Here is a 25,477-nt window from a genome sequence, read left to right on the forward strand (position 1 = left end):
GCCCCGCCTCCGGCCGCGCGCAGGCGTGGGGCCTTCAGACCCGGGGCCGGGTCGTCGGCCGGAAGTTCGGCCCGGCGCCTGGGAAGGAGCGGCCCGAGCGAGAACGGACGCGGCCGGGTCCGCGCGGGTGAGCGTGCGCCGCCCTGGCCTCCGGCAGCCCCGGGCCTCCGGCTCCCGCTCCTGTGCTCCGTGACCCCGGCGCGAGGCGGCAGCCGGCGGAAGCGCGCCGCCCGCCCGCCCGCCGGGGGTCCTCGAACGTGCGCGCGCCTGGGGCGCGGGCCCGCGGGCGGGGAGGGCGGGGAGGGCGGGAACGCGCGGGGTGCGGGCGTTGCCGCGCGCGGGAGGAGTGGGTGGCGGGCGCTCCGCTGCCCCCGGCAACGGCCCCACCCCTTGCTGATGGCCCTGCCGCAGCCTCTCGTCCGGGCCGTTCCGGTGCCATGTTTTTGGTTTTCGTTTCTTTCTTTCTTTCTTTCTTTTTTTTTTTTTTTTTTTTTTTTAAATAGAAAATGGGATCTAGCGATTTCTAAAGTTTTTTTTTTTAAATTTTTTCAGAGAATTGTCAATATATTTCTTAGTCCCAAAGTATAAGGTTAGACGTTCTTTTCCCCACTCACTGATTTGTGGAAACATTTTTAATGCTCTTCAGAGCAAGAATACTTGGTTTCTAACACTTAGAAATTGTATTTTAAATAAATATACTCAATCCTTAGGTGGCTGGGATTCTTCATCTGTGTGTATGTGTGTGTGTGTGTGTGTGTGTGTGTGTGTGTGTGTAGATAATCAGTGTTTTTCTTTGGAATGTGGAACTCAGGCCCTCATGTGCTAGCAAAGCACTCTTCTACTGAACTACATCTTCATCGTGTATACACACACACACATATACACACACACACACACACACATATATATACACACACACACACATACATACATGTATTTGTTATGCTGATATATGTAATAGAAGGTTGCAGTGGCTGACTTTCCCTGGTTGTGAAGGTTAGGAAAGGCAGCAATACACAGAATGAGCACTCTGTTACGTATAGAAACATAATAGCATTTTTTTTTTCCTGTTTGGTCTGTAGTTTTGATTTTTAAGATTCAAATTGTGAGATATCCACTTTTCTTTTGTGAAAATGCAGTTGAAGGATTGACTGTAGAGTTTCGATAATGTCTGATCCTTGAAATTACAGATGATGCGTAAACAGTAGGTGGTGTGGTGTGCACAGCAGGGTTCCGAGGAGCTCTGTGTGTGTGTGTGTGTGTGTGTGTGTGTGTGTGTGTGTGTGTGTGTGTGTGTGGAAAAGGACTGTAACCCCTCCCCCAGAGGAAGTTGCTAAGTGGAAGAAAAGTTTGGCATGCAAAGTGACGTGATGTCTTCACTATTGGCTTTGAGTAAAACTCTCTGACTGTACCCCATGTGGTACTAATGTGTGAGCTTAATTGAGGGTAAAATATATCTCTTGGTGCAATTTCCTCAACAGAATATTGAAGGATGTTTGTTCCAAGATCATTGAAAATCAAGAGGAATTCTAATGATGAACTCCAAAGCGGTGCAGGTAAGAAGAGTAAGCCAGAAGCGGAAGACCTGCAGCTGGACAGAGACGGAGATATTCCAGCCCATGCTTCAGTTACAAAAGAAACTGTCTCAGTAGACAGGCCCGGCAGTGCATCAAGCCCCTTACCCAGTCCTTCTGGCCAGTTGGCCGAGGCTTGTTTGGTAGGGCCTGAACAGGGTGGGAAGGACAGCTGTCCTCCCGAAGAGCCTGTGAAGTCATTTTCCAAAACCCAGCGTTGGGCAGAGCCTGGGGAGCCTGTCTGCGTTGTCTGTGGCCGCTACGGAGAGTATATCTGTGATAAGACCGACGAAGATGTGTGTAGCTTGGAGTGCAAAGCCAAACATCTGCTGCAAGTCAAGGAAGAGGAAGAGTCGTTAAAGGCCAGCAGCCCGCAGAGAGCTGTTTCCCACCCAGAGTCCCCACTGGATACCTTTTATGTCTACAAAGAGCACCCCTTTATTGTGACCCTGAGGGAGGACCAGATTGAAACCCTTAAGCAGCAGCTAGGGATCTCCGTTCAGGGACAAGAAGTGGCCAGACCCATTATTGACTTTGAGCACTGTGGCTTCCCTGAGACCTTAAACCAGAACTTGAAGAAATCTGGCTACGAAGTGCCAACTCCCATCCAGATGCAGATGATTCCTGTGGGACTCCTGGGAAGAGACATCCTGGCCAGTGCAGACACCGGCTCAGGAAAAACAGCTGCTTTTCTCCTTCCTGTTATCATCCGAGCTTTATTTGAGGTAATTTATAGATCTGACCCGTAGTCTTCTCAGAAACAGATGCACTATTTACCAAGTTTCATCATAACTAATAAATGTGCAAGCTTTCGCTCAGCATTTGGATATTAAGTCACTGAGGCGCCTGGTGATTTTGCTTCTGTTTTGTATGTGAAACATAATATCAAAGAATATTCTTTTTATTGTGTTGAACCAGAGATCTTTTCCTGGAAGGTCTAAAAATTAATTTCCTTACAAAACATGTTTATTTTTAGCAGATTTTCTATAAAAGAACAAAGTTTTGTTCTGGAGGGAAAAATCCTGTTTACCAGATGGATGAGCTGCAGTTTATGTCAGCTAAGCCTCTTGGGTTTGGGAGAAACTGACATGGTATATTAAAGTAATAACGCTGTTGCACCATATCAAAGTATACTCTTTGGTATTTCAAGACAGGGTTTTCTCTGTGTAGCCCTGGCTGTCCTGGAACTCACCCTGTAGGCCAGGCTGGCCTCGAACTCACAGAGATCCACCTGCCGCTGCTTCCTGCCTGAATGCTGGGATCAAAGGCGTGCATCACCACCACCACCACCACCCAGCTCAAAGTATGCTCTTAAGTGTGACCCCTGGTTCATCTAAATAGTACTTCTGGGCCCAGTGGCCCAAGCCTGTATCCCGGCACCGAGGCAGGAGAACTGGGTTCTAGACAGCCTAGGCTGCCTAGTAAGACCATGTCTCAAGCAAAACAAAACAAGAAATATTAGCTTCTTTGTTAGTTTGTAGTGCATAAAGCATTTTCACACACAATTTCAGGAACTTGGCATATTTGTTTCCCTAGTACGTGCCAAGTGGCATCTGAAATGGTTCGGAACCAGAGGTATTTAAGGTTTGGGAGCTTTTCCAATTTTAGAGTATTTGCATAGTCTTTACTGGTTGAGCATCCCTAATTCAGAAATCCAAAATACAAAGTGCTCCGGAGTCTGAAACTTTTTTTTTTATTATAATTTTATTTAAGTATTCGGGTGCTTTCCTGTTCATGTATCAGTGGACCACATATGTGCCTTGTGTCCTTGGAAGCCAGAAGAGGGTAGTGGAGCTCCCATACGGGAGTTGCAGGAGGTAGTGAGCTGCCACGGGAGTGCTAGGCACCAAACCTGGGTCCTCCGCAAGAGAAGCCACTGCTGTTAACCACTGAGCCATTCCCACAGCCCCCAGGATCTGAGACTTTTGAACACGGTGTTGGTGCTCAGAAGTCTTGGTATTTAAAGTGCATTTTGGTGGGTTGAGGATGCCCAGCCTGTCCTGGTGGGCATGTGGCCCAGGCTCGTGGCAAGAAGAGCGAGAAAGGGTAGATGGGGAGGAAAGAGAAGAAAGCAATAGAGGATGGTGTGAGGGAAAAGTACCAGATGTCTAGAGTACAGCTCAAACATGCAGTGATTAATAGAGCTAAGGGAGAAGATAGGATGTGGGGGCCTCTCATGCATCCATACATAAACTCAAGTTCTTTGGCCAAAAAAAAGAAAAGAAAGAAAGAAAGAAAAAATAATAAAGATGTAAATATGTGACCGTGGAGAATGAAGATACAGTGCGAAGCTTTGGTGAGTCTTCCTGACGACCATGGGATTCCTCCTCGAGAGAGGAGGCCTTTCTCACCTTACTCACTTTTGATCTTTAGTTGTTTATCTAAGTTGTATAAGAAATGGGTTCAATTTCTGATCATTTTTTGGAGGAAAACTGTATGGGATGAACGAAGGGCTCCTATCTAGGGCTGATGGTGTCACTGTAGAGGGCATAGTTCATGTCAGCAGGAGTTCATTGTTGAGGTGTCTGAGTTGTTTCTCTCCTCTTTGCAGGATAAAACTCCATCGGCACTCATTCTTACCCCAACGAGAGAACTAGCCATCCAGATAGAGAAGCAAGCCAAGGAATTAATGAGTGGTCTGCCGCGCATGAAGACGGTGCTTCTCGTGGGGGGCTTACCTCTACCCCCACAGCTCCATCGCTTACGACAGCATGTGAAGGTAAGCACCTGCTTGGGAGAAGGCCTTTCAAAGTTTTGTAAGCAATAGAGGAGTGTGTGTGTGTGTGTGTGTGTGTGTGTGTGTGTGTGTGTGTGTATGCATGCATGCATGATTCTCCATGCATGATTCTCCTCGAGGATGTGATTTTAGGTAGTTTTTAGGTTTTTGCCAACTAAGTCTTTTTTTTCCAAAGTTAATTTTATAGCCAAGTGTAAGTGTAGTGATTCATATCTAGAATCCCAGCATTGGAGGCTGAAGCAGGAGGATTGCTGAAAGTTTGTGGTCAGCCTGAGCTACATAGTGAGTTCTAGGCCAGTACACAGCTACAGAGTGAGACTTTGTAAAAAAAAAAAAAAAAAAAAAAAAAGAAAGGAAGGAAGGAAGAAAGAAAGGAAACAAAAGGTTCATTTTATGTAGGAAAGGAATGGAATACAACTTCCTGAGTGCTTGCTGTGGACTCAACTCTGTTGGGTGTCCTCATGTACTTCATCACATGTGACCATTGCCTGGAGGGAGGTTTATACAGCTCATCCTTCATGATTGAGAAGGCAGGTCTCAGAAAGTGGGACTCATTCAAATATTCATAGCTAATAAATAATAATTGCCCAAACTGGAACCTTAATTTATCTGACTCTGCTACCCCCTTCATGGTGCTACTGTGTGTCAGCTGTGTTCTCTGATACATGGAAGTAATGTGACCTAGTAGCTTTGGAACTTGATGACAGTGTCATAGATAACTGACTTCGCTTGGGTGGGCTCCAGTTTTCTTGAATTAGAATGGTTGTACATCCTTGTTGAGTCAGCTTAAGGGAAGTTTGGCATCGAGGCTGACCAGTAAAAGTAGACTGTAGCCTAGGTGCTGCCGCTGGTCCTGGGGGTCCCCTGCTATTCTGGGCGTTACCTTTTTAGTTTCTGAGATGGCAGTGAGGTTCTGAAGTCCCAGGGGAGAAACTGAGGTGCCAGAGAGCACTGTGTGGAAAAGGGACAATGGGTACTTACCAACAGGTATGAAACTACTGCAATATTAAAAAGCTGTATTAATACCTATCTTGCTCATCAGACGTCTCATCAGATATGTCTGAGAGATTTAAAACATGTCAAATACACTTGTAAGACATTGTTGGTTGGTAATTAGTGGGAAATTGGTTCATTGATTTTCATTGTAGACCTCCACTATATAAAACAGAGGAGGTGATATTTTACTAGTGGAAAAATTTTAAGTTCAACAGTATATGTTTATAAGGTAAACCATTAAAATATTTTATGGACACTGAATTGGGTTAGTAGAACTTGCTAGAGTCTCATATAAGCATTCAGCCTATTTTTAGTGCACAGCATTGAAACATTATGATGAATATAGACATGTAGGTGTAATTCTGAGCACCTTTAAATAGATCACCTTGAAGTACAGTCGTCCTCTTTTGGTTTTTCAAGATTAGTTCTTGGATGCTTGCTGGCCTCCAGCTGAAGTTCATCCACCCCAGCCTTCTGAGTGCTGAGCTTGCTCCATCACACTGGCTGCATTTCAGTCTTAGAAAAAAAATAGAGTTAATACATTGGGGGTAAACTCCAGTTTGCAATATTTAGTTAGTCATTTAGATGACTGGATACAATGTTTTCATACATTTTTTTTAAAAAAAAAAATCTTCAACTTGAGGCCGGGCGGTAGTGGTGCACGCCTTTAACACCAGCACTTGGGAGGCAGAGCCAGGTGGATCTTTGTGAGTTCAAGGTCAGCCTGGGCTATAGAGTCAGTTCCAGGAAAGGCACAAAGCTACACAGAGAAACCCTGCCTTGAAAAACAAAACAAAACAAAATCTTCAACTTGAACCAAAGAAACCAGTACAAAGCCGGGCAATGGTAGCAAATGCCTTTAATCCCAGCACTCAGGAGGCAGAGGCAGGTGGATCTCTGTGAATTTGAGGCCAGCCTGGTCTACTGTGCGAGTTCCAGGACAGCCTCCAAAGCTACATAAAGAAACCCTGTTTCAAAAACATCAAAAAAGGAAAGAAAAAAGAAAAGAAAGAAAGAAACCAGTACACTATAAAAGACTTCTTTCTCCCAGGTTTCTTAGAAGGAAGTGTCTGACTTGATGCTCTGTCATTCTCATATATTTCAGGATGTGATTCCTACAACTAAGGACATTACTCTGCATGTTCATAATGCAATTCCAGATCAGGAAGTTAACACTGACATAATAGATCAGAAATTAGTATGTCAGCTACACTTTGGGGCCTACTAATAATTCTCCCACCTACACACACACACACACACACACACACACACACACACACACACACACACACACCCTACCCTACCCTATACCTGCTCCCCTAGCACAAGAATCCAGTTCAAGCTGGATGTAGTGGTCACACCTCTAATTCTAGCACTATGGCTTTAGAGGCAAGATGATTTAAAGTTCAAGGCCAGCCTGGGCTACAGAGTGCCTGTCTCAAAAAATAAGCATTAAAAAAGCAAATAGGAGGGTTGGGGATTTAGCTCAGTGGTAGAGTGCTTGAAGGCCCTGGGTTCAGTCCTCAGCTCCAAGGGACAAACAAAACAAAACAAAAACCAAATAGGTCCACCAGGATCATATGTTGTATTTGGATGGTGTGTGATGGCTAGTGTTGTCAATTTGACAGGATCTTGGGTCACCTGAGAGATGGGCATGCCCCTGGGGGGTTATCTTGATGACAGTAACTAATGTGCGAAGGCCCATCCTGATTGTAGTTCAGCGTTCCCTGGGCAGGGATCCCGGACGGTATGCAATTGGAAAGTCAAGCTAAGTGTTACCACGCAGCTTCTGTTCTCTGCTGTCCGACTGTGCACGCCCCTGCCACAGCTGCCTGTCCCCTTGAGTTGTGACCAGAGCAAACCCTTGACCCTTAAGTTGTTTTGGTAGGATGCTTTATCACAGCCCTGGGAAAGAAACCAAGACAGCGCCTCCCTGCCGTGTCAGTTTGCTGGGGTTCTTTAGTCTTTACGGGTTCTTTTTCCATGATCTTGACACTTCCACTTTACATGTCACTTCTTTTTGGTGATGTTGTGATTTTTCATATTGTACTTTCAGATTTGTGTGAGTGTGTGTGTGTGTGTGTGTGTGTGTGTGTGTGTGTGTATGAGTGTTTTGCCTGCATGTGTGTATTTGCAACCGTGTGTGCTTGGTGTAGAGGAGCTGGAGTTACAGATGGTTGTGAGCCACCAGGTGGGTACTGGGGACAGCGAGTGCTTCCAGGCACTGAGCCGTCCTTTCCATCTGTTCTTCTTAAATTTTTATATGTATATGGTGTGTATGTGCGATGGATATGCACATGTGTGCACAGGTGTGTACTCCTGTGCACTTGTAGAGGCCAGAGGAGGACACTGGGTGTTGTGTTCTATCACACTCTGAGTCGTTCCCTTGAGACGGGCTCCCTTACTGAAGGTGGAGTTCCGTAGTGCTGGGATCCCAGGCCACGTGCAGCTACAGCTGACCTCTGTGGGTACTGAGGCCTTGACCTCAGTGTAGCTGAAGAGTTTTCTCCCCAGGTCCCGCCAAGCCCTGGCAGTCTGACAGCCCATTTATAAAATAAACACACAGACGCTTATATTACTTATAAACTGTATGGCCGTGGCAGGCTTCTTGTTATCTACTTCTTCTATCTTAAATTAACCCATTTCTATTAATCTATAAGTTGTCACATGGCTCGTGGCTTACAGGTACCTTACATCTTGCTTGTCATGGTGGCAGCTGGCAGGTCTCTCCGACTCGGCCTTCCTGTTCCCAGAATTCTCTTCTCTGCTTGTCCCGCCTATACTTCCTGCCTGGCTACTGGCCAGTCAGCATTTTATTTATACAGAGCGATGTCCCCAGCACCTCACGGCCTTGTGCTTGTACAGTGAGTGCTCTTGTCTGCTGAGCCAGCCCCTCACCCCTCCCTCTATCTGTTGGTGTCACACTGATGGCAGTCCTCCTGCATCAGAAGTGCTACAGTTACGGAGTGCTCTGCCATGGCCAGCTTACAAACCACTCTGAAGAGAAGTACACTTTGTTCTTTCCTTGCATCCTTTGGGGCAGCTTTGACTTGTTTTCTTCCTTGAGGTATTGGGGTAGAACTCCAGGTCTCAGGCATCCTAAATGTCTTAGTTAGGGTTTCTGTTGCTGTGAAAAGACACCATGACCATAGCAACACTTATAAAAGAATTTAATGGGGTGGTTTACATTTTCAGAGATTTAGTCCATTGTCGTCATGGTGGGACATGGTGGCGTGCAGGCAGACATGGTGCTGAAGAAGTAGCTGAGAGTCCTATATCTTGCAGGCAGCAGGAAGTGAACTGAGACACTGGGTGGTATCTTGAGCATATATGAGACCTCAAAGCCCACCTCCATAGTGACACACTATGTCCTCCAATGAGACCACGCCTACTTCAACAAGGCCTTATCTTCTAATAGTGCCACTCCCTTTGGGGGCCATTTTCTTGCAAACCACCACACTAGGGAAACATTCTACCACTCAATTATACCACTACCTTGCAGAATATTAACTTGTCTCTTAACTGTAAAGTTTATTCTTTCCTTTTGTTTTTAGTAATTATTTTGGGAGAAGTACTTTGAGATACACAGATGTCTTGTGTTCATCAGTATGGCGTCAGGGTTTCCTGTTTTATTTAAAGGTGTAGTTTCATATCGTGATTTGGTTTGACCCTGATTTGAACAGTGAGGTATCTTGAGTTGGTTTCTGTGGCTTTAGGTCCTATCTCCATTTTCTCTGCGTACTTACTGTCTACCTAACGAGGGCCCTGTCTGCCTTATTTTCCCCTGGTCGTGCTGGAACCCTGCCTTTCTCCAAGGATCCCTTTGGAGACCCTCACTCTGGGGACTACATAGGTATACTTTTGTTGTTGTTGTTTGAACTACTCACCTTCCTCCCATTGATCCTTTAGACCCATCTTTATGTTTTATGTACTAGACAGACTTCTCATTTATTGTGTATCATATGTATCACAATAACATTTTTTATTTGTTCCTTCCTGTAGATGGCATATTTTCTGAGAGCAGAAACAGTGTATGACTTATTCATTGTGGTACTTTACACAGTATCTTGTATATACTTGCTACTCAGTAAACATAGAATGAAAGGCCAGGTGTGGTAGTGTACACCTGTAACTCAGAAAGTGGAGGCAGGGGGATTGCAAGTTGAAGGCAAGCCTGGGGTACATAATGAGGCCCTATCCCAAAAGAAAGCAACAAAGATTGAGTGGATGAATGAATACTATCTAATTTTAAATTTGCCTTTGCTGTTTTATTCAGGTTATCATAGCAACCCCTGGACGACTTCTGGATATAATAAAACAGAGCGCTGTATCCCTCAGTGGCATAAAAGTTGTGGTGGTAGACGAAGTAAGTAGTAATGTTTAAAAACTGTTGTCAGGTCGGGGCGATGGCTGGGTGATTAAAGTGTATGCCGCATCCGTGTGCGGACTGAGATAGGTCCTCAGTACTCACGGCTGGGTGATTAAAGTGTATGCCACATCTGTGTGCGGACTGAGATAGGTCCTCAGCACTCACGTGACGTCTGGGCGTGGAGGTGCATGTCGGAAACAGCAGTGCTGGGAGAGCAGAGACAGGAGGATCCCTGGAGCTCACTGGCCGACCTGCAGAGCCAGTCAGTGGGCTCTAGGTTCAATTAGAGACTCTCTCAAAAAATAAGGTGAGGGTCTGGGAAGATAGCCCAGTGGGTAAGAGCATTTGCTCTTCCAGCCTGATGATATGAGTTCAGATCTCTGGAAGCCTTGTGAAAACCAGGTCCACTAGCAGCAGTGAACAGTAAGAGAGACCTTGCCTCAAACAGGGTGGAAGGTGAGGCCTGGCACCAAGGTTGTTCTCTGTTCTCCACATGTGCACCTTATCACACAATCATGCATATACACATATGTAGAAAAATAAATGGATGTGTGCATGTGTGTGTGTGTGTGTGCATGTGTGTGTGCACGCACATGTATAAAATGAGGTAGAAAGTGATTGAGAAAGATAGTTGCTGTTGACCTAAGCCTTCACATGCATGTATGGACATGCTTGTGTGTGCACCTGCAGGCATACATAGACTACACATACACATTAAAAAACAATCACTTGATTTTGTATAATTTATTTAAATGTTTATTGTAGCTATGCAATGTCATTGTATATTCAGAGCATTTTCTGAATGAAGAATTTAGGAACTAGTAAGAATTTATTCTACTGGGTCTTACACTGACTCTTATGTACACTGCAGCTAAACCAAGGCAAAGCTATTGTTTCCTAGTGCAGAACTCTCAGACTCAGGGGTACTATAATCTCCATGATAAGGTTTTGGGCTTTTTTATGTTTTATTTTGCAGTACTGGGAATTGGCCCTGGGACCTTCTGCATGCCAAGCAACCACTCAACCACTGAGCTACCTCTCCAGTCTCACAATGATAGATTTTTTAAAACATTTTATGCTTCTCAATGTTTAAAAAAATCAGGGGCAATAATTATTTACAAGAACTGTAGGGAGGCAGAAGCAGGAGGATCTCTGTGAGTTCGAGGCCAGCCTGGTCTACAAAGCGAGTCCCAGGAAAGGTGCAAAGTTACACAGAGAAACCCTGTCTCGAAAAACAAAACAAAACAAACAAAACAAAAAACAAAAAAAGTCTGGAGAGATGGCTCAGAGGTTAAGAGCACTAGCTGCTCTTCCAGAGGTCCTGAGTTCAATTCCCAGCAACCACATGGTGGCTCACAACCATCTGTAACGAGATCTGGTGCCCTCTTCTGGCCTGCAGTTATACATGCTGTATACATAATAAATAAATCTTTAAAAAAAAAAAAAAAGAACTGTAGAAGTAGCTGATAGTGGTTATTTGATGGTATTTGAATAATGGGTCTTTTTCTGTATGGGCATTGGTCTAATGATTGGGAAATTTTTGTTATTGTTAACATACCAGGCATTTTATACTTCTGAAGTATAAAATGAAGTGAGTGCTTTATATTGTATATATGTACATATATATATTTATATATATTGTGTATATGTACACATGCACTTGCTGTGATGTCAGTGTGAAGGTTAGAGGACAGCTTCTGGAAGTTGGTTCCTTCCTCCACGTGTGGGTTCCAGGGATCAAACTCAGGTTTAGAGGGTTGACAGCGAGTACTTTTACCACTGAACCATCTTGTCAGCCCTATATATTTTATTTAATTTGTATTTGTTATTATTATTGTGTGTGCCCATGTGCATGAATGTGTGCATAGGAGCATTCATGCCATGACATCTGTGTGGAAGTCATGTGACAACTTTTGGAAGTTGGTTCCTTCTTCCCATCATGGGTTCTGGGGATTGAACCAGGGCATCAGGCTTGTGTTGCAAGTGCCTTTACCTACTGAGCCATTCTGCCATATCTATATTATTATTATTATTATCATTATTATTACATTGATTAGATCTTATAACATCATGCAGACAAGTGTGAGAACTGGACACATGCCATCCATGAACCCAGGGAACATGTGTTTTTCATGTTTCCCATCAGCAGTGACAGCAGAGATTGGGTGCCGTTCCAGGCTCTGACCAGTGATCACATCCTGGTCACCCTTGCCCCAGTAAACAGCAGGGGAATACCCTCAGGTATGTAAAGAAGATGTAGCCAAAACCCTCAAGAACTTGTTTTTACCAGTTCCTGTGAGAACTTGGGCAAGCTGTGTAATCCTGTAGAGTGAGGATGAGGAATGCTGGGAAAGGTCTCATAGACCGAGATGTCCAAAAGGAAGGAAAACAATACAGTTGAACCCTTTGAAAGGTCTGCTAAGTCACTGTCATCCGGGATGGCCTTTGAGTGGACTTAGGTTGTGCTCATTCTCTTATCTTTTCATAGCATTTTAATTTTTTGCAGTAAATAAGGACTCCTAGGGCCTGTAAGAAATCACAGCACATCATCATGCAAAAGAGGTATCTGTTTAGCAAGCATGTGTAGAGTGTCTGTTATGTGAAGCTCCTGCCCACGTGCCCAGCTTTTAAGGGTGTGGTTTCTTTGTAGCTCAGAAGGGAAAGGAGCAGGCAAACAACCTTACAGATTGTTTCAGCAGAAGTTAGTACAGAAGTGCTGTACAGACTAACCAACCCTGGATGCGTGGGTGGGACTGCAGAAACGTTTTCATTATGATTCAGACCTACAAGATACTGAAATTTTGAGAAAAAAAGACATGCACTTGAAATAAAGGCCAAAGCATCCTCTCTGTTGAGATATAGAAATACTCAAATAGGGGCTGGCAGGAGGGCTCAGCAAGTGAAGGTGCTTGCTGCCAAGCCAGGCGATCTGAGCTCAGTCTCCAGAACTTACATGATGGAAGGAGAGAACTCCAGCAAGTTGTTCTGTAACCTACAGACATAACATACACGCACAAATAAATAAATAGCATTTTCACCTTAAAAAAAAATACTTAGATAACAGTATAGGCCAATGATTGGCAAATACTTTCTTTAGAACAGTAGATGGAGAGATGGTTTTGTGGTTAAGAGCACTGACTATTCTCCTAGAGGACACAAGTTCAATTCCCAGCACCCACAAGGCTGCTCACAACACCCTGTAACTCCAGTTGCAAGGGATCTGATGACCTCTTCTGGCCTCCGTGAGCACCTCACATGGTATACAGACATATATGCAGGCAAAAAAACTCATACACATAAATAAAATTAAAAAATTTAAGTTTAAATACAAGAACAGATGGTCACTATTGTAGGCTTTGGGGGCCAGTGTGACCTTTTGAAACTAACCTGTACAGCCATAGCAATATTGAAAATAACCAGCATGGTATGGTGGCACACACCTATAATCCACTTGCTGCAGTGCCAACGGCATGAGGATCATAAATTCAAGGCCAGTCTAGGCTACATAGCTAGACTGTGCTTCAAGAAAACCAAAACAGTAAAACAGAAATAAACAAAAGCCCAGACGGGGGGCTGACGAGATAGTCAGTGCGGACTGAGTTTGTTACTAGAAGCCACATAAATGAAAGTGAGTGTGGTGGCACACTAATGCCATCCTAGAACTGGGGAAGTGGAGACAGGCAGAACCAGAGGCCAGCCATTCTTGGCAAGCTGCAGGCCACTGAAGACCCTGTCTCCAAAAACAAGGTGAGCGGAACCTGAAGAATGGCATCCAAGGTTGACCTCTGGCCTTTACACAGGTGTGAATGTCTGTACATATGCATGTATACCTACATGAACACCACACACACACACACACACACACACAAACACACAAAGAAAAAGAAAGAAAGAAAAAATAATAAAAAACCACACAGGCATGGGGGCACATGCCTGTTAACCCAGCACTCACCCAGAGAAGTAGAGGCAGGAGGATCTCAAGTTCAAGACCAGCCTGAGTTAAATAGAAATACTCTAGTGCAAAACACCAAGGATTGGGGGAAGGATGTGGCCTAGTGAGTAAGAGGACCTGCTGTTCTTATAGAGGACCCAGGTTTGATGCCCAGCACCCAGACACACAGTGTCCTTCTGGTGTCTGTGGGCACCAGGCACAAGAAGGTACACATTCATACAGCAGGCAAACCCAATACAGGAAAATTAAAAACAAATCTTTTAAAAAAAGGATCATGAGTATAATTGAATTGTAAAGTACTTGCCTAGCATTTGTAAGGTGTTGGATTCAATCTGTTGTATCATTAAAAAATGTATTAGAAGAAGAGGAAAATGATTGGATGGGATGGGGTTCCACAAAACAGGAAAAGATTGGAATTTGTCTTGAGAGCCATAGTTTCTCAACTAGTTGGGGAAACGGCTATAAAATAAAATAAAATAAAATAAAATACTGTATTGTGTAAGTAATGTGCTAATTGTCAGGTCAGGAGTAGAATTAAGAGAGTAAGATGCTTTGGCAGTAGTGAAAAAAATAGTGATGGGATTGAACTGCTCCTCAGAAGATGGGAAAATTAAAACCAGAGAGCAGGTCAGATATTCCGATGAAGATAGGCAGAGTCAGAAAGCCCAAGTGTCTTGTGGAGGGGAAGAAGGAGACCAGGCAGCTCGAAGAATCCTTCCTGAGAAATAATAGGAAGTAGAGTTGGGTAGCTAGGGTGGAGTCAAATTATAGAGGGCCCTGAAGGGGAGGCAGAAGCTTCTGGATTTGATGTGGGAGACAATGAGGCTTTCTAAATTACGAGTTGGGCGTAGCTTGGTAGAAGTGGTGGTTTAGGGAGGCCATTCCCCTGCTCAGCCCAAGAGAATTTAAAGAAGACGGCCCAGAGACCAAGCAGCCAGCAAGCAGCCAAGGAGTGCCGTGGTCAAGGGCAGGGTGGAGGCACTGGGCCCGAAGGGTTAAATCTGAGTCACTGTAATCATCTGTGAGCCTTCTGATGACTGCACACAGGGAAAGAGGGCAGCTGGAGATGTGACTCCATAAATTACAGTTGGGCTGTTAATTTTAGAAAGGGGGAGCGAGTAAATGCTGGGTCCTGGGAACGCTGTCTGAGTTCGGCCTTCCTCTGACCAAGAGAAAGGGAAGTGGTTTTCTCCATGCAGGAAGTGTGCATTGGAGTCTGTGCTGTCTGGTGTCTCCAAGAGAAGGCTGGGGGACGAGGGAGAGCACTGAGGCCTGACGTTGGAGTTGGCCGCTGAGTCGGTGGAGTAGTCTGAGATAGGAGCTGAGGATGAGGAGCTGAGTGATGGATCTCAAGAGGGAGGGCCAGGACGCAGGGCATTCCTTCAGTTGACACCTCTGCTCAGTCACCATCTGTGTCTCTTGTCAGAATCCTCCCCCACCCCCATCCTGCTCCGTCCTCACTGCTTCAGAATGAGGGACTCTGACACTGTCCCCTGTCCCTCAGGATGAGGGTCGAGGCCTTCTTCCTTCACTCTGTTGGACTGTGCACAAACTGTACGGTTGGTTTCCATTAGGAAGCATGGTAGTAAACAAGCACGGGTCTGCCCAACTTGGCCTAGGGATAAAAGTCCCCCGGGCTCCAGAGAGTAAGTCCTGGCCTGAGACTCCCGCACTTAGAAGGCGGTCTGAGGGCACTGGAGGCATGGCTCAGTAGTTAAGAGCACTTGCTACTCTTACAGAGGACCTGGGCTCAGTTCTCAGCACTCACCTGGTGGCTCACAGCCATCCCCAATCCCAGTTCCAGGGGATCCAACACCCTTTTCTGACCTCTGCAAATACTAGGCACACACATGGAGCACAGACATGCATGCTGGAAAAATACTCCAACACATAGAACAAATAAATTCTCCAAAGCCAGCCTGGGCTACCAAATCAAAGGAACAACAAACAGACAAAGGAAAACATAGAACTGCCTGACGTGCCCAGTGAATGCAGTCTAGACAGGCTTTCTCATGGAGATGGTCTGATTCAGCAGCCCAGGGATCCTGAAAAAATCACCCCAGGTAATTCCTGGATTTATAAATTTGGGACACTGATATGTAGCCTGTTACAAAATTAGATCTTATTTAGTACTTAGAATTAAGGATGTCCCTATATTTATGAAAGATATTCTTTTTGTGGCTTTTGACATGCCAGATACTGTTGGTTTAATGGGTGCAGTGGAAAGGGATGCTGATGAGCGCTGCCCCGTGGAGCTGTGACAAGTGTACCTATCTACGGCAATACGGCAGGGATGAACCATGGGTTTCCTTAGATTGGTAACCAGAGGCTCTCTGGAAGGTGATGTGTATGCTGAGATTTGAGTGAAGATACTTCTGGAGGAAAGATGGAGACAGAAGACAAGCAACATTAGGACCATAACCAACATTTAAACCACAGCTGTCCCAACATTGATTTTCTTAATTTAAAATAATTTTATTATATAGCACCTATCCATGGCTAGAAGGATATAAAACTATGAAAAACAAAAAGTGAACCCTGACAGCCATGGTGGCTTGTGCCTATAAACTCAGCAGCACTTGGAGAGCTATTGCAGGAAGATCATGAGTTCAAGGCCAGCCCAGCCTTTGTGCCAAGACTCTGTCTCCAAAATCCAGGGCCAACAGACATGGTTCAATAGTGGGACACGAGCATGCACACAGACCTGGGTTAAATTCTCAGCACTGAAAACAAAGTGTAGTGAGCAACACCCCCCCACACACACACCCCTTACACACAACGGCTCTTTAGGCTTCTCCAGGCTTCTCCGTGGTAGCAACTTAGTTTTTCAGCGTTTCACTCTGTAGTTCAGTCTGGCCTTGTAGTTCTCTTGCCTTAGTCTCCTGAGTGCAAACCACTGCCCCAGCTTAATTAATTTCTTGATTATGTATATTTATATTGTTTTGTAATATAAATAGTATTGTGTTACACAGTGTTCTGGTTGTTTTTCATAATGGCACAGTGTTATATGTTGCCATAATTTAACAAGTACTTTACTGATAAATATATAGCATGTCTCTTTTGTGGCTATTAATAGTAACCAGTATCATTAAGTTATATAGTTTATAATTTTGCATAAACATTTCCCTGATGGTCTTTTGGCACTGTGATGTATTTTTCTGCGTTTTTAATTTTTTTTTTTTCTGTTCTTAATTGTTCAGTCTTATCCTGAGTGGCTCTGGGTTGTAGTGTTGAGTAGGCCTGACCTTAGGATGCCTTCATTGTAGGCTGACACCATGTTAAAGATGGGCTTTCAACAGCAAGTGCTTGACGTTTTGGAGAACATTCCTGGTGACTGCCAGACCATCTTGGTTTCGGCCACGATTCCGGGCAGCATAGAACAGCTTGCAGACCAGCTTCTGCACAACCCTGTGAGGATTGTCACTGGGGACAAGAACCTGCCCTGCCCCAGTGTGCGGCAGATCATCCTGTGGGTAGAAGACCCAGGCAAAAAGAAGAAGCTGTTTGAAATCCTAAATGTGAGTGAGTATTCCAACAGTCAGCCATGTTTATGGCCTGTGTTGGCCTCTCCTCAGCTCCAGAGAGTGATGCTGCAGGGTAGCTTTGGAGGAATGTGGGTGCAGATATTTGATAGTAAACCCCTTACATCAGAATTCTGTAAGCATCAAACTGAATTTTGCATCTAATGTTTGTGGCAGGCTTTTGCTATGTATTCCTGGCTTGCCTGATACCATATAGCCCAGGCTCACGACACTCCTGCTTCTGTCTCCTCGCATTGGGATTAAAGGTGTTTGCTACCATTCCCAACTCACAGCTTTATTTCTGAGATTATGTCGTCTAGATGCCTACTTGGGGTTTTGTTGGGGCCTCGCTTTGTTTTGTTTCTCAGGTCTCACTTTGTAGGCCACGCTGGCTTGAACTCATCCTCCTCCTTCAGTCGTGGCGTGCTAAACTAAGCCTGCAGTGTTGATGCTGGCCTCTGACTCAGAGTCCGTTTTCCTTTCCCTTACTGTGCAAAGGTACTCAATATGAAGATTGTCCGTGCCTATAATCCTAGGATTTGGAAGGCTGAGGCAGAAGAATAGCCTTGTATTTGAAACCAGCTAAGGCTACAAATTGAGCTCCAGTGAGCCTAGACTACAGAATATGATCCTGTCTCAAACACGTACACACACACACACACACACACACACACACACGCACGCACGCACGCACGCACGCACGCACGCGTGTGCACATACACACACACAATTCCTTAATATTTTAACTTTCAAAAATTATATATATATTTTCAAAGTGTTTCTTGTCTATTTTGTCTTTGAGAATCTTTAAACTAATTTAAGCAAACTTGTAGCTGATATATGAAAAAATTACTTACAAGTATGGTATTAAGTTAAAGACAACTTGCATTGACTAGTGCGCAGGGTTTGGAACTATGTAATGGTCCTTAAATTTTTTTGTTTTTTTGTTTTTTTTTTGGTTTTTCGAGACAGGGTTTCTCTGTGTAGCTTTGCGCCTTTTCCTGGAACTCACTTGGTAGCCCTGGCTGGCCTCGAACTCACAGAGATCCGCCTGGCTCTGTCTCCCGAGTGCTGGGATTAAAGGCGTGCGCCACCACCGCCCGGCAAATTTTTAAAATATATTTGTAATATTGATGATAAAAAAGTGAGACTAGCAGTTTGTGCATCCTTAAATGAGAACATTAGTTTTAGAAGAGTATGCCTTTATTTTATATTGTACAATAATTATAATTTCCTTTTAGCAATATTTGTAAACCTTTTAATAGCTTGTGCTAATGATCTCAGAGACATTTTCCACATACATTTCGCTCTATGAATAATTTAATTTCTTGTTTTGTTTCCTCAGGATAAGAAGCTCTTCAAGCCTCCAGTGTTGGTGTTTGTGGACTGCAAACTGGGCGCGGATCTGTTGAGCGAAGCGGTTCAGAAAGTCACAGGTTTAAACAGCACGTCCATCCACTCGGAGAAGTCCCAAGTGGAAAGGAGGGACACCCTGAAGGTCGGGGCCTAGCGTTCTGTGCTCTCTGTCCTCCAGATCTGTTCTGCTGCATTTTCAAGAGACCGCCTCTTACCGGTTGCTTATAAGTCAGACCTTTTCAGTGACAGGGAACACAAGGCAAGCAGTGACTGTGAAGTCTGAATTTCTCTTGCTTAAGCCTCTGTGTATGGGGAGCAGTAAGCCTGTTGTCTAGAGGGCGTGTGCTAAATGGATAGCTAATTCACAATCCACCATTTCAGAAATCAGGTCAGTTTGGTCTGGGGCAGAGCAGAAGTTCACCTTAGGAAGAGATTCACTTGAGTAAACTAATAAAATAAATTCCACAGAGGTTAGGGAGAGTTTAAGATACAATCAGTTTTCAAGTATAAGACTTCTTTTTATTGAAAAGCTCTGGCAACAAAATACTGAGGTGAGCATTTAAAAAAAAGTCAGAATTATACGAAGCCATATAAAATAAGTTCTAGATAATGATTTATTTTTCACTGCTTCTTGTTTTTTAGACAGGGTTTCAGTATGTACCCCTAGCTGGCCTAGAACTCTATCTAGACCATGCTGGCTTCTGTCTCCTGAGTGCTGGAATTATAGTTATGCTCTACCACTCCTGGCCTGAATAATGAACCTTATGCTTTATTGAAAAGGGATTACTGGAAGGAGACTATGAGGTGGTGGTGAGCACAGGGGTCCTGGGCCGAGGCCTGGACTTGGTCAACGTCAAGCTGGTTGTGAATTTCGATATGCCTTCCAGCATGGATGAGTATGTTCATCAGGTAAGGGGCTTCCCTGTCCTGCCAGCTTGTGGAAGAGTGTGATTGGATAAGGCATTGTCAGGGTGAGGAAACTTTTTTTTTTTTTTTAAAGCAGGACATAAAACTTTACATATTTTTAGTCTTCAAAATCTATACGTGCTTAGGATTGGAGAGTTGACTTGGCGGTTAAGAACATTGTCTGCTCCTCTAGAGGACCCTGGTTCAGTTCCCAGAACCCACACGGCGGCTCCCAGCCATCCGTAACTGTAGTCCCAGGGGAGCTGACACCCTCTTCTGACCTCCTTAGGACCAGGCATGCATGTAGTGTACATACATACATGCAGACAAAACATTCATTCATACACATAAAATAATGTTTAAAAAATTTTGAAGTTGGGGGCTGGAAGTGGTTAAGAGCACTTCCCAGTGGTTAAGAGCACTGGCTATTCTTCCAGAGGTCCTGAGTTCAATTCCCAGCAACCACATGGTGGCTCACAACCATCTGTGGTGAGATCTGGTGCCCTCTTCTGGCCTGCAGGTGTACATGCAGACAGAACACTGTATACATAATAAAAAAAAATTAATTAAAAAAATGTGTGGGTACATGCGAGTGTGTGTATGCGTGTATGCACTTAGAAACAAAATTTTGGTTCTAAAAACTTTATACCTAAACTAGGTTAAAAACTAGAAGTGAGAAACCTAAACTTTTGGGTCTCTTTTTTAATGTTGGGGGGCAGGAGAGACGACTCCGTACCCAAGAGTACTTGTTACTCTTGCAGGGGACCGGGTTCAGTCCCCAGCAGTTCCGGGGTCTAGGCGCCCTCCTCTGGCTCTGCTGGCACTAGGCCTTGGCATGGTGCACAGAGACAAGAGGCAGAACATGCCTGTGCATAAGTTAAATCTTCTAAAAACATCTTAGGCATTAAATTACTGCTTCGTTTTTGCTGCGTCTGTTTTTCTCTTCAGTGAGTCCACTGGTGGCTTTTATTTATATTTAGAAAAGAGACCCGTTTAAAAGATTGCTCTAAGCTGCCGTGCTGGCCCGTGTAAAAGTGATCCTTTAAATGCTTGTTTTAGGAACCTTGTCTTCTCTCATATCCTTACCTGTCCTAGTCTTTCACTGTTAAAGTTTCATGTGTTTCCTTTGCTTCCGAAAGAAACAATGGCCCCTCTTTCTGGCAGAAACAGAGCCTCCGCTTAGTGCTGTTATCTCGCCGAGGGCTCTGCCTTCCTTCTGCGGCATCACTTACAACCCTCCCGCAGAGCCTTCCTCTGCTCCTGGACTCACCTCCCAATGCCACAGCTTTGGGCTTTACTGAGCCTTAATCGGGAATCCAATACCTTCCAGGAGACAGTGTTAGAACAAGTGCAATGTTTCCTTTCAAATATTTCATACTTTTAGATGGAAACTTTTCTAAGATGTTACAATGTTGAGATGCTTCTTTGCCTCTTAGAATCTGGTTATAGTCATTTGTCCTTTTGTGACATTCCAAGGCTGACTCTGGCTTTCAGGATTGCCCCACTACAATACAGTCTTAGCCTCTGGGCTTCTGTGTGTGTTAGGTTTCTTAACTCTGTTCAGATGAGTCCAGAGCTAGCTGCTTTTCAGTTCTGTCTCTGTCTTAGATTATTTCAGATCTTGAAGTACATATTCACGGGACCAAGTATTACACCTAACAAAAGGCAAAAAACAAGAAGTAAGCCTTCCTTTTTAGTTCAGAAGCAGGGACTCTCTACATAGCTCTGCCTGTCACAGACCACACAAAGATCCGCCTGCCTCTGCCTCCTGAGTGCTGGGATTAAAAGTGCACACCATTACATCTGCCGATAAGCCTTCTTTACCATTTCTTTCTGTCTTTGAGTTTTGACAGATAATAGTTAAAAAATTATAAACATACATACATGCACATAGATGCACATATTTATCACGTACATGTCAATGGGACCACATCATACCTATTGTTCTATCCCTTGCTTTATTAAATAGATCTCAGGTGTCTTTTCTCATCAGCAGACATAATAGGTACCATTTAGATGTTACTTGTTCTGTGGCCAGGCTTTTTAAATGTTTTTGATGACTTACCGGCTTGTCCTGTTTTAACTGCTACAAGATGATAGACTTTATGAGTGTACTATGAGTTAACAAACCCTTTATTGATTGTTATGTTTCCAGTGTTTTACTATTCCAGAATGCTGCAGTAACAGTCATGTACTGATCTTTCTATGAGTGTTACTACACAGTAAGTTCCTCTGGCCATGGACATAATAGTCAAACCAGTAGTCACAGCTACGGGAGAGGCTGAGTCAGAAGGTTTGAACCCAGGCATTTGTGGATAGACTGAGCAGTGTATCAAGACCCTATCTTTAAAAAAAGAAAAAAAAAATGAGTAGAACTGCTAAGCCAAAGATAAGTATAATAGAAATTCCCATGTGGCTGGTTTTTATTTTTAATGGTAGAAAGTTTCTGGGAAAAGTAATTTGATATTAGATAGCATCGGCTACCTTAGAGTTTAGAAAATATTAGAGGTTGTTTTTGTTTTATGCTGGGTTCTAAACCCAGGGCTACGTGCATGCTGGGCAAACACTCAACCACTAAGCCACGTCTCCAGCCCTGCCTCCCCCCCCCCCCATTTTTTTTTTAAATTTGAGATTGTGTCTTTCCAAGTTGATCAGGCTAACCTCAAACTTCTGGGTCTCCTGCCTCAGCCTCCCAAGCAGCTGGGATTGCAGGTGTGCACCCCCAGTCCCCGCTACACTCCATATCTCCTTGTAAATTATCCTTAGGTACAGTTCAGATACTGTACAACTCATTTAAAGTGAGTCCAGACAATCACATGTACAGACGTAGATTCATACAGTTGTGCACACATAGCTACAGTCAGTTCTAGAAAATGTTTACCACCCTACAAAATTGCCCCATATCATCAGCGGTCATCCCCCATTCCAGAGCAAACACAGACACCCCCACCCCTGAACAACCACTTGCGCTCTGCTTTCCGCCTCTGTAGATTTGACTCTTGTGGTCGTTTCATGTAAAAGAAATCACGCCATGTGTGGTCTTCTATAACTTTTTTTCTTGCTTAGTATGTTTTCAACATTTAACCATTTTAAAGCATGTATATTTAAATTTTTTTTTTATTTTTTTATTGCCGAAAATATTCCATTTATGGTATAGCACCTTTGTGGTCCCATTCACTAATACTGCTCTTTATTTTTGGGCCACTATTACTATCAGCGGCCCTGCTGTGAATAGTCATGTTCAGGTTCCCCTGTCCACACATTTTTATGCCTGTTGGCTAGTACCTAGGACAGAATTGTCCAATTATATGGTGACTTTGTTTTTAACATTTTTCAGGATCTGCCAGACTGTTTTCCAAAGTAGCTTTTACATATTCTTCAGCAACATGTGAGTTCTAGTTTCTCTACATCTGCCAACTCTTGTTATTCCTTGACTTACTGATTTTGAAGTCAAGGTTTTATGAATTCTCATATTCCATGCTTAAATCTCAATGTAGCTGAGGATAACCTTGAACTTCTGATCCTTTTGCTGGAATTACAGGCACACACTACTGCACCTCCTTTATGCCTGCAGGGGATCTAACCCAGGCCTCCTCCTTGCCAGGCAAGCACTCGATCAACTAAGCTGCATTCTAACCCATCTTCTTGATTATAGCCACCCTTAGTAAGCATGAAATGGTATTTTGTTATGGCTTTGGTTTACATTTCCTCAGTGGTGAATGGAGCTGCAGGAACATCCTTGCAATACTTCCTGGCTATTTGTATGTCTTCTTTGGTAAGGGTCACATCCTTTGTCCAGTTTTTAAATTAGATTTCTTTATTATTAAACCTTAAATATTTTTCTGCATATTCTAGAAGACTTTCATCAAATATGTGATTTGTGAATAGTTTCTCCTCTTTTGTAGGTTGTAGCTATTTTTAGATCAATTTGTATTTTATTTGAACAATCCAGCAATGTAATTAAGCAAATCAGATAAAGCTAACAGCTGACACCAAACCACAGTATTGCTTCCTCACTTTGCCCATCTCCTTCCCTAGAGGTCTCCAGCCCTTTTAATTTTGTAGAGGTTTTTTGTTTTGTTTTGTTTTGTTTTTACAACCTAAAAACTACCTTATATATTGGTAGGAACCATCAATTCACTTCAGTATTTTGTTTTTTAGTTTTTTATGGCAGGGTCTCTCTAGCTCTGGCTGTCCTGGAACTCCTCTGTAGACCAGGCTGGCCTCAAATTCCCAGAGATCCGCCTGCCTCTGCCTCCTAGTGCTGGGATTAAAAGCATGCGCCACCACTGCCCGCCTAAGCAGATTTTATGTTAGCTATAGATTTCAGTGTTTGAATCACAAATTTGTGTCCATTTTGTCAAACTCAGAACTGTGTAAAAATCAAATAGCTTAAATCTAACATTTCAAGGCACAAAAGTTCAAACAAACAGTTGTTGTACTGTTTCAGTAAAATTAAGATAGCAAGAAAATACCTATGTTGACATCAGCCCTCTAAATCGATTTCATAAATATGTCAAGACACATAGTCCGGAGAACACCTTTAGATTGTAGCTCAGGGGTAGTGCTCAGTGCTTGGCACACCTGAGGCCTTGGGTTCAGTACCCAGCACACACACACACACACACACACACACACACAGGAAAGTCCCCTGTCTGAAGGAGTGTTAAGCTGTATAAATACCTGTAATGATAGTCTTCATCTCCCTTGAATCGAGTGAGACTTGAAAATGTCTTTGCGTTTTGTTTCAGGTTGGCAGAGTGGGGAGACTTGGTCAAAACGGAACGGCAATCACCTTCATCAATAACAACTCTAAACGGCTCTTCTGGGAGGTTGCCAAAAGAGTGAAGCCCACAGGCTCCCTTCTCCCCCCACAACTGCTGAATTCCCCGTACCTTCATGAGCAGAAGAGAAAGGAGCAGCAGAAAGACAGACAGACACAGAGCAACCTGGTCACGGGGGCCAACCTCATGGACATTATTAGGAAACATGAAAAGAGCAATTCACAAAAGTGATCTGGTGTGCCGCTTCTGGTGGTTTTTATTTATGTATTATCTGTAAAATCTCTAATAACTACTGTATGATTGAGTAAATAAAAATGTACAAGGAGCCGGGCAGTGGTGGCACACACCTTTAATCCTAACACCCGGGAGTCGGAGGTAGAGAGATCTCTGTGAGGTCGAGGCCAGCCTGGTCTACAAAGTGAGTTCCAGGACAGCCAGGATTGTTACATAAAGAAACCGTGTCTTGGGAAAAACTAAAACTTTAAAAAAAAAAAAATGTACAAGGAACAGAAGAATCTTTAAGATCTTTTTAAATTTAATAAAATTTGTACATAAATGTTGTATTTATTTCAGTTCACAATCCTTGTATATTAAAAACAAAATCAGTGGTGGCGCACGCCTTTAATCCCAGCACACACACATTTCAAGGGAGCCAGGGAAGCCAGCCTCTGAGAGTTTCAAGTGCTATAGCAAGGATGTACTGCCAGGCTGAGCTCAAGGCCCTGTCACAGAATGTGGACTAGGTGCTGGTGGGACAGCAAGACAGTTGTGCTGTTCGTTTGTTCGTTCGTTTGTTGTTTATAAGTGAAAATTGGGTAGCCAAAAAAGTAAGATGGCTTCCGGAATCAACCCTTCCGGGAGAGTCAAGTGTAGTGGCTCATTCATGTCTGTAATCCCAGGATTTAGGCGCCTGAGGCAGGAGGATCACTGCTAGTTTGAGGCCAACTTGGCCTACAAAATAAAACCCTTTTGAAAAAACCAAACCAAACAACAGCAAATGATGAAAAACTGTTTTTGAACAAACAAATAAACAAAAATACCGCAAAGCAGTAATGTGGCCTCACTGGTAATTGAAATGCAGTTGACTTCTGTCCCTCTGCCCTACTCAGATGACCTTTCAGCTGCCTGTTGACCCCTTCGGACCACGTTCTGCTGACAGCCTTTAAGCTGCATACTTCACTGTGTGGGGCTTGCAGGAGGTAGGTGAGTGTACAGTCGGGGTGTGTGTGTGTGTGTGTGTGTGTGTGTGTGTGTGTGTGTGTGTGTGTGTGTGTGAAGAGCG

The 25,477-nt window shown here is 43.9% G+C and overlaps 1 protein-coding gene across 2 annotated transcripts; it reads left to right on the plus strand.

The window, feature by feature from the left end:
• Ddx59 (DEAD-box helicase 59) lies at positions 1–24,751 on the plus strand. Of its 2 annotated transcripts, XM_076547506.1 has the most exons (9): positions 1–127; positions 1,482–2,299; positions 4,126–4,293; positions 9,584–9,673; positions 16,895–17,146; positions 18,495–18,647; positions 19,286–19,414; positions 22,749–22,799; positions 24,163–24,289. In XM_076547506.1, the coding sequence occupies exons 2-8, from the start codon at positions 1,493–1,495 to the stop codon at positions 22,773–22,775; spliced, it is 1,626 nt and encodes a 541-aa protein (XP_076403621.1). In that variant the 5' UTR covers positions 1–127; positions 1,482–1,492; the 3' UTR covers positions 22,776–22,799; positions 24,163–24,289. The 2 variants fall into 2 exon arrangements, with proteins under 2 accessions (XP_076403621.1, XP_076403620.1); XM_076547505.1 differs by lacking the exon at positions 22,749–22,799 and having other exon boundaries at positions 24,163–24,751.
• Positions 24,752–25,477: the final 726 nt, after the last annotated feature.

This window comes from Peromyscus maniculatus, chromosome 11 (genome assembly GCF_049852395.1).
Source record: "Peromyscus maniculatus bairdii isolate BWxNUB_F1_BW_parent chromosome 11, HU_Pman_BW_mat_3.1, whole genome shotgun sequence".
Classification (NCBI taxonomy): domain Eukaryota; kingdom Metazoa; phylum Chordata; class Mammalia; order Rodentia; family Cricetidae; genus Peromyscus; species Peromyscus maniculatus.

Coding starts and splice junctions, on each gene's coding strand:
- Ddx59 (XM_076547505.1), top strand. CDS start 1,493: ATGTTTGTTCCAAGATCATTGAAAATCAAGAGGAATTCTAATGATGAA. Junction 4,294..9,583: donor GCTTACGACAGCATGTGAAG/GTAAGCACCTGC, acceptor TGTTTTATTCAG/GTTATCATAGCAACCCCTGG. Junction 9,674..16,894: donor AAGTTGTGGTGGTAGACGAA/GTAAGTAGTAAT, acceptor CCTTCATTGTAG/GCTGACACCATGTTAAAGAT.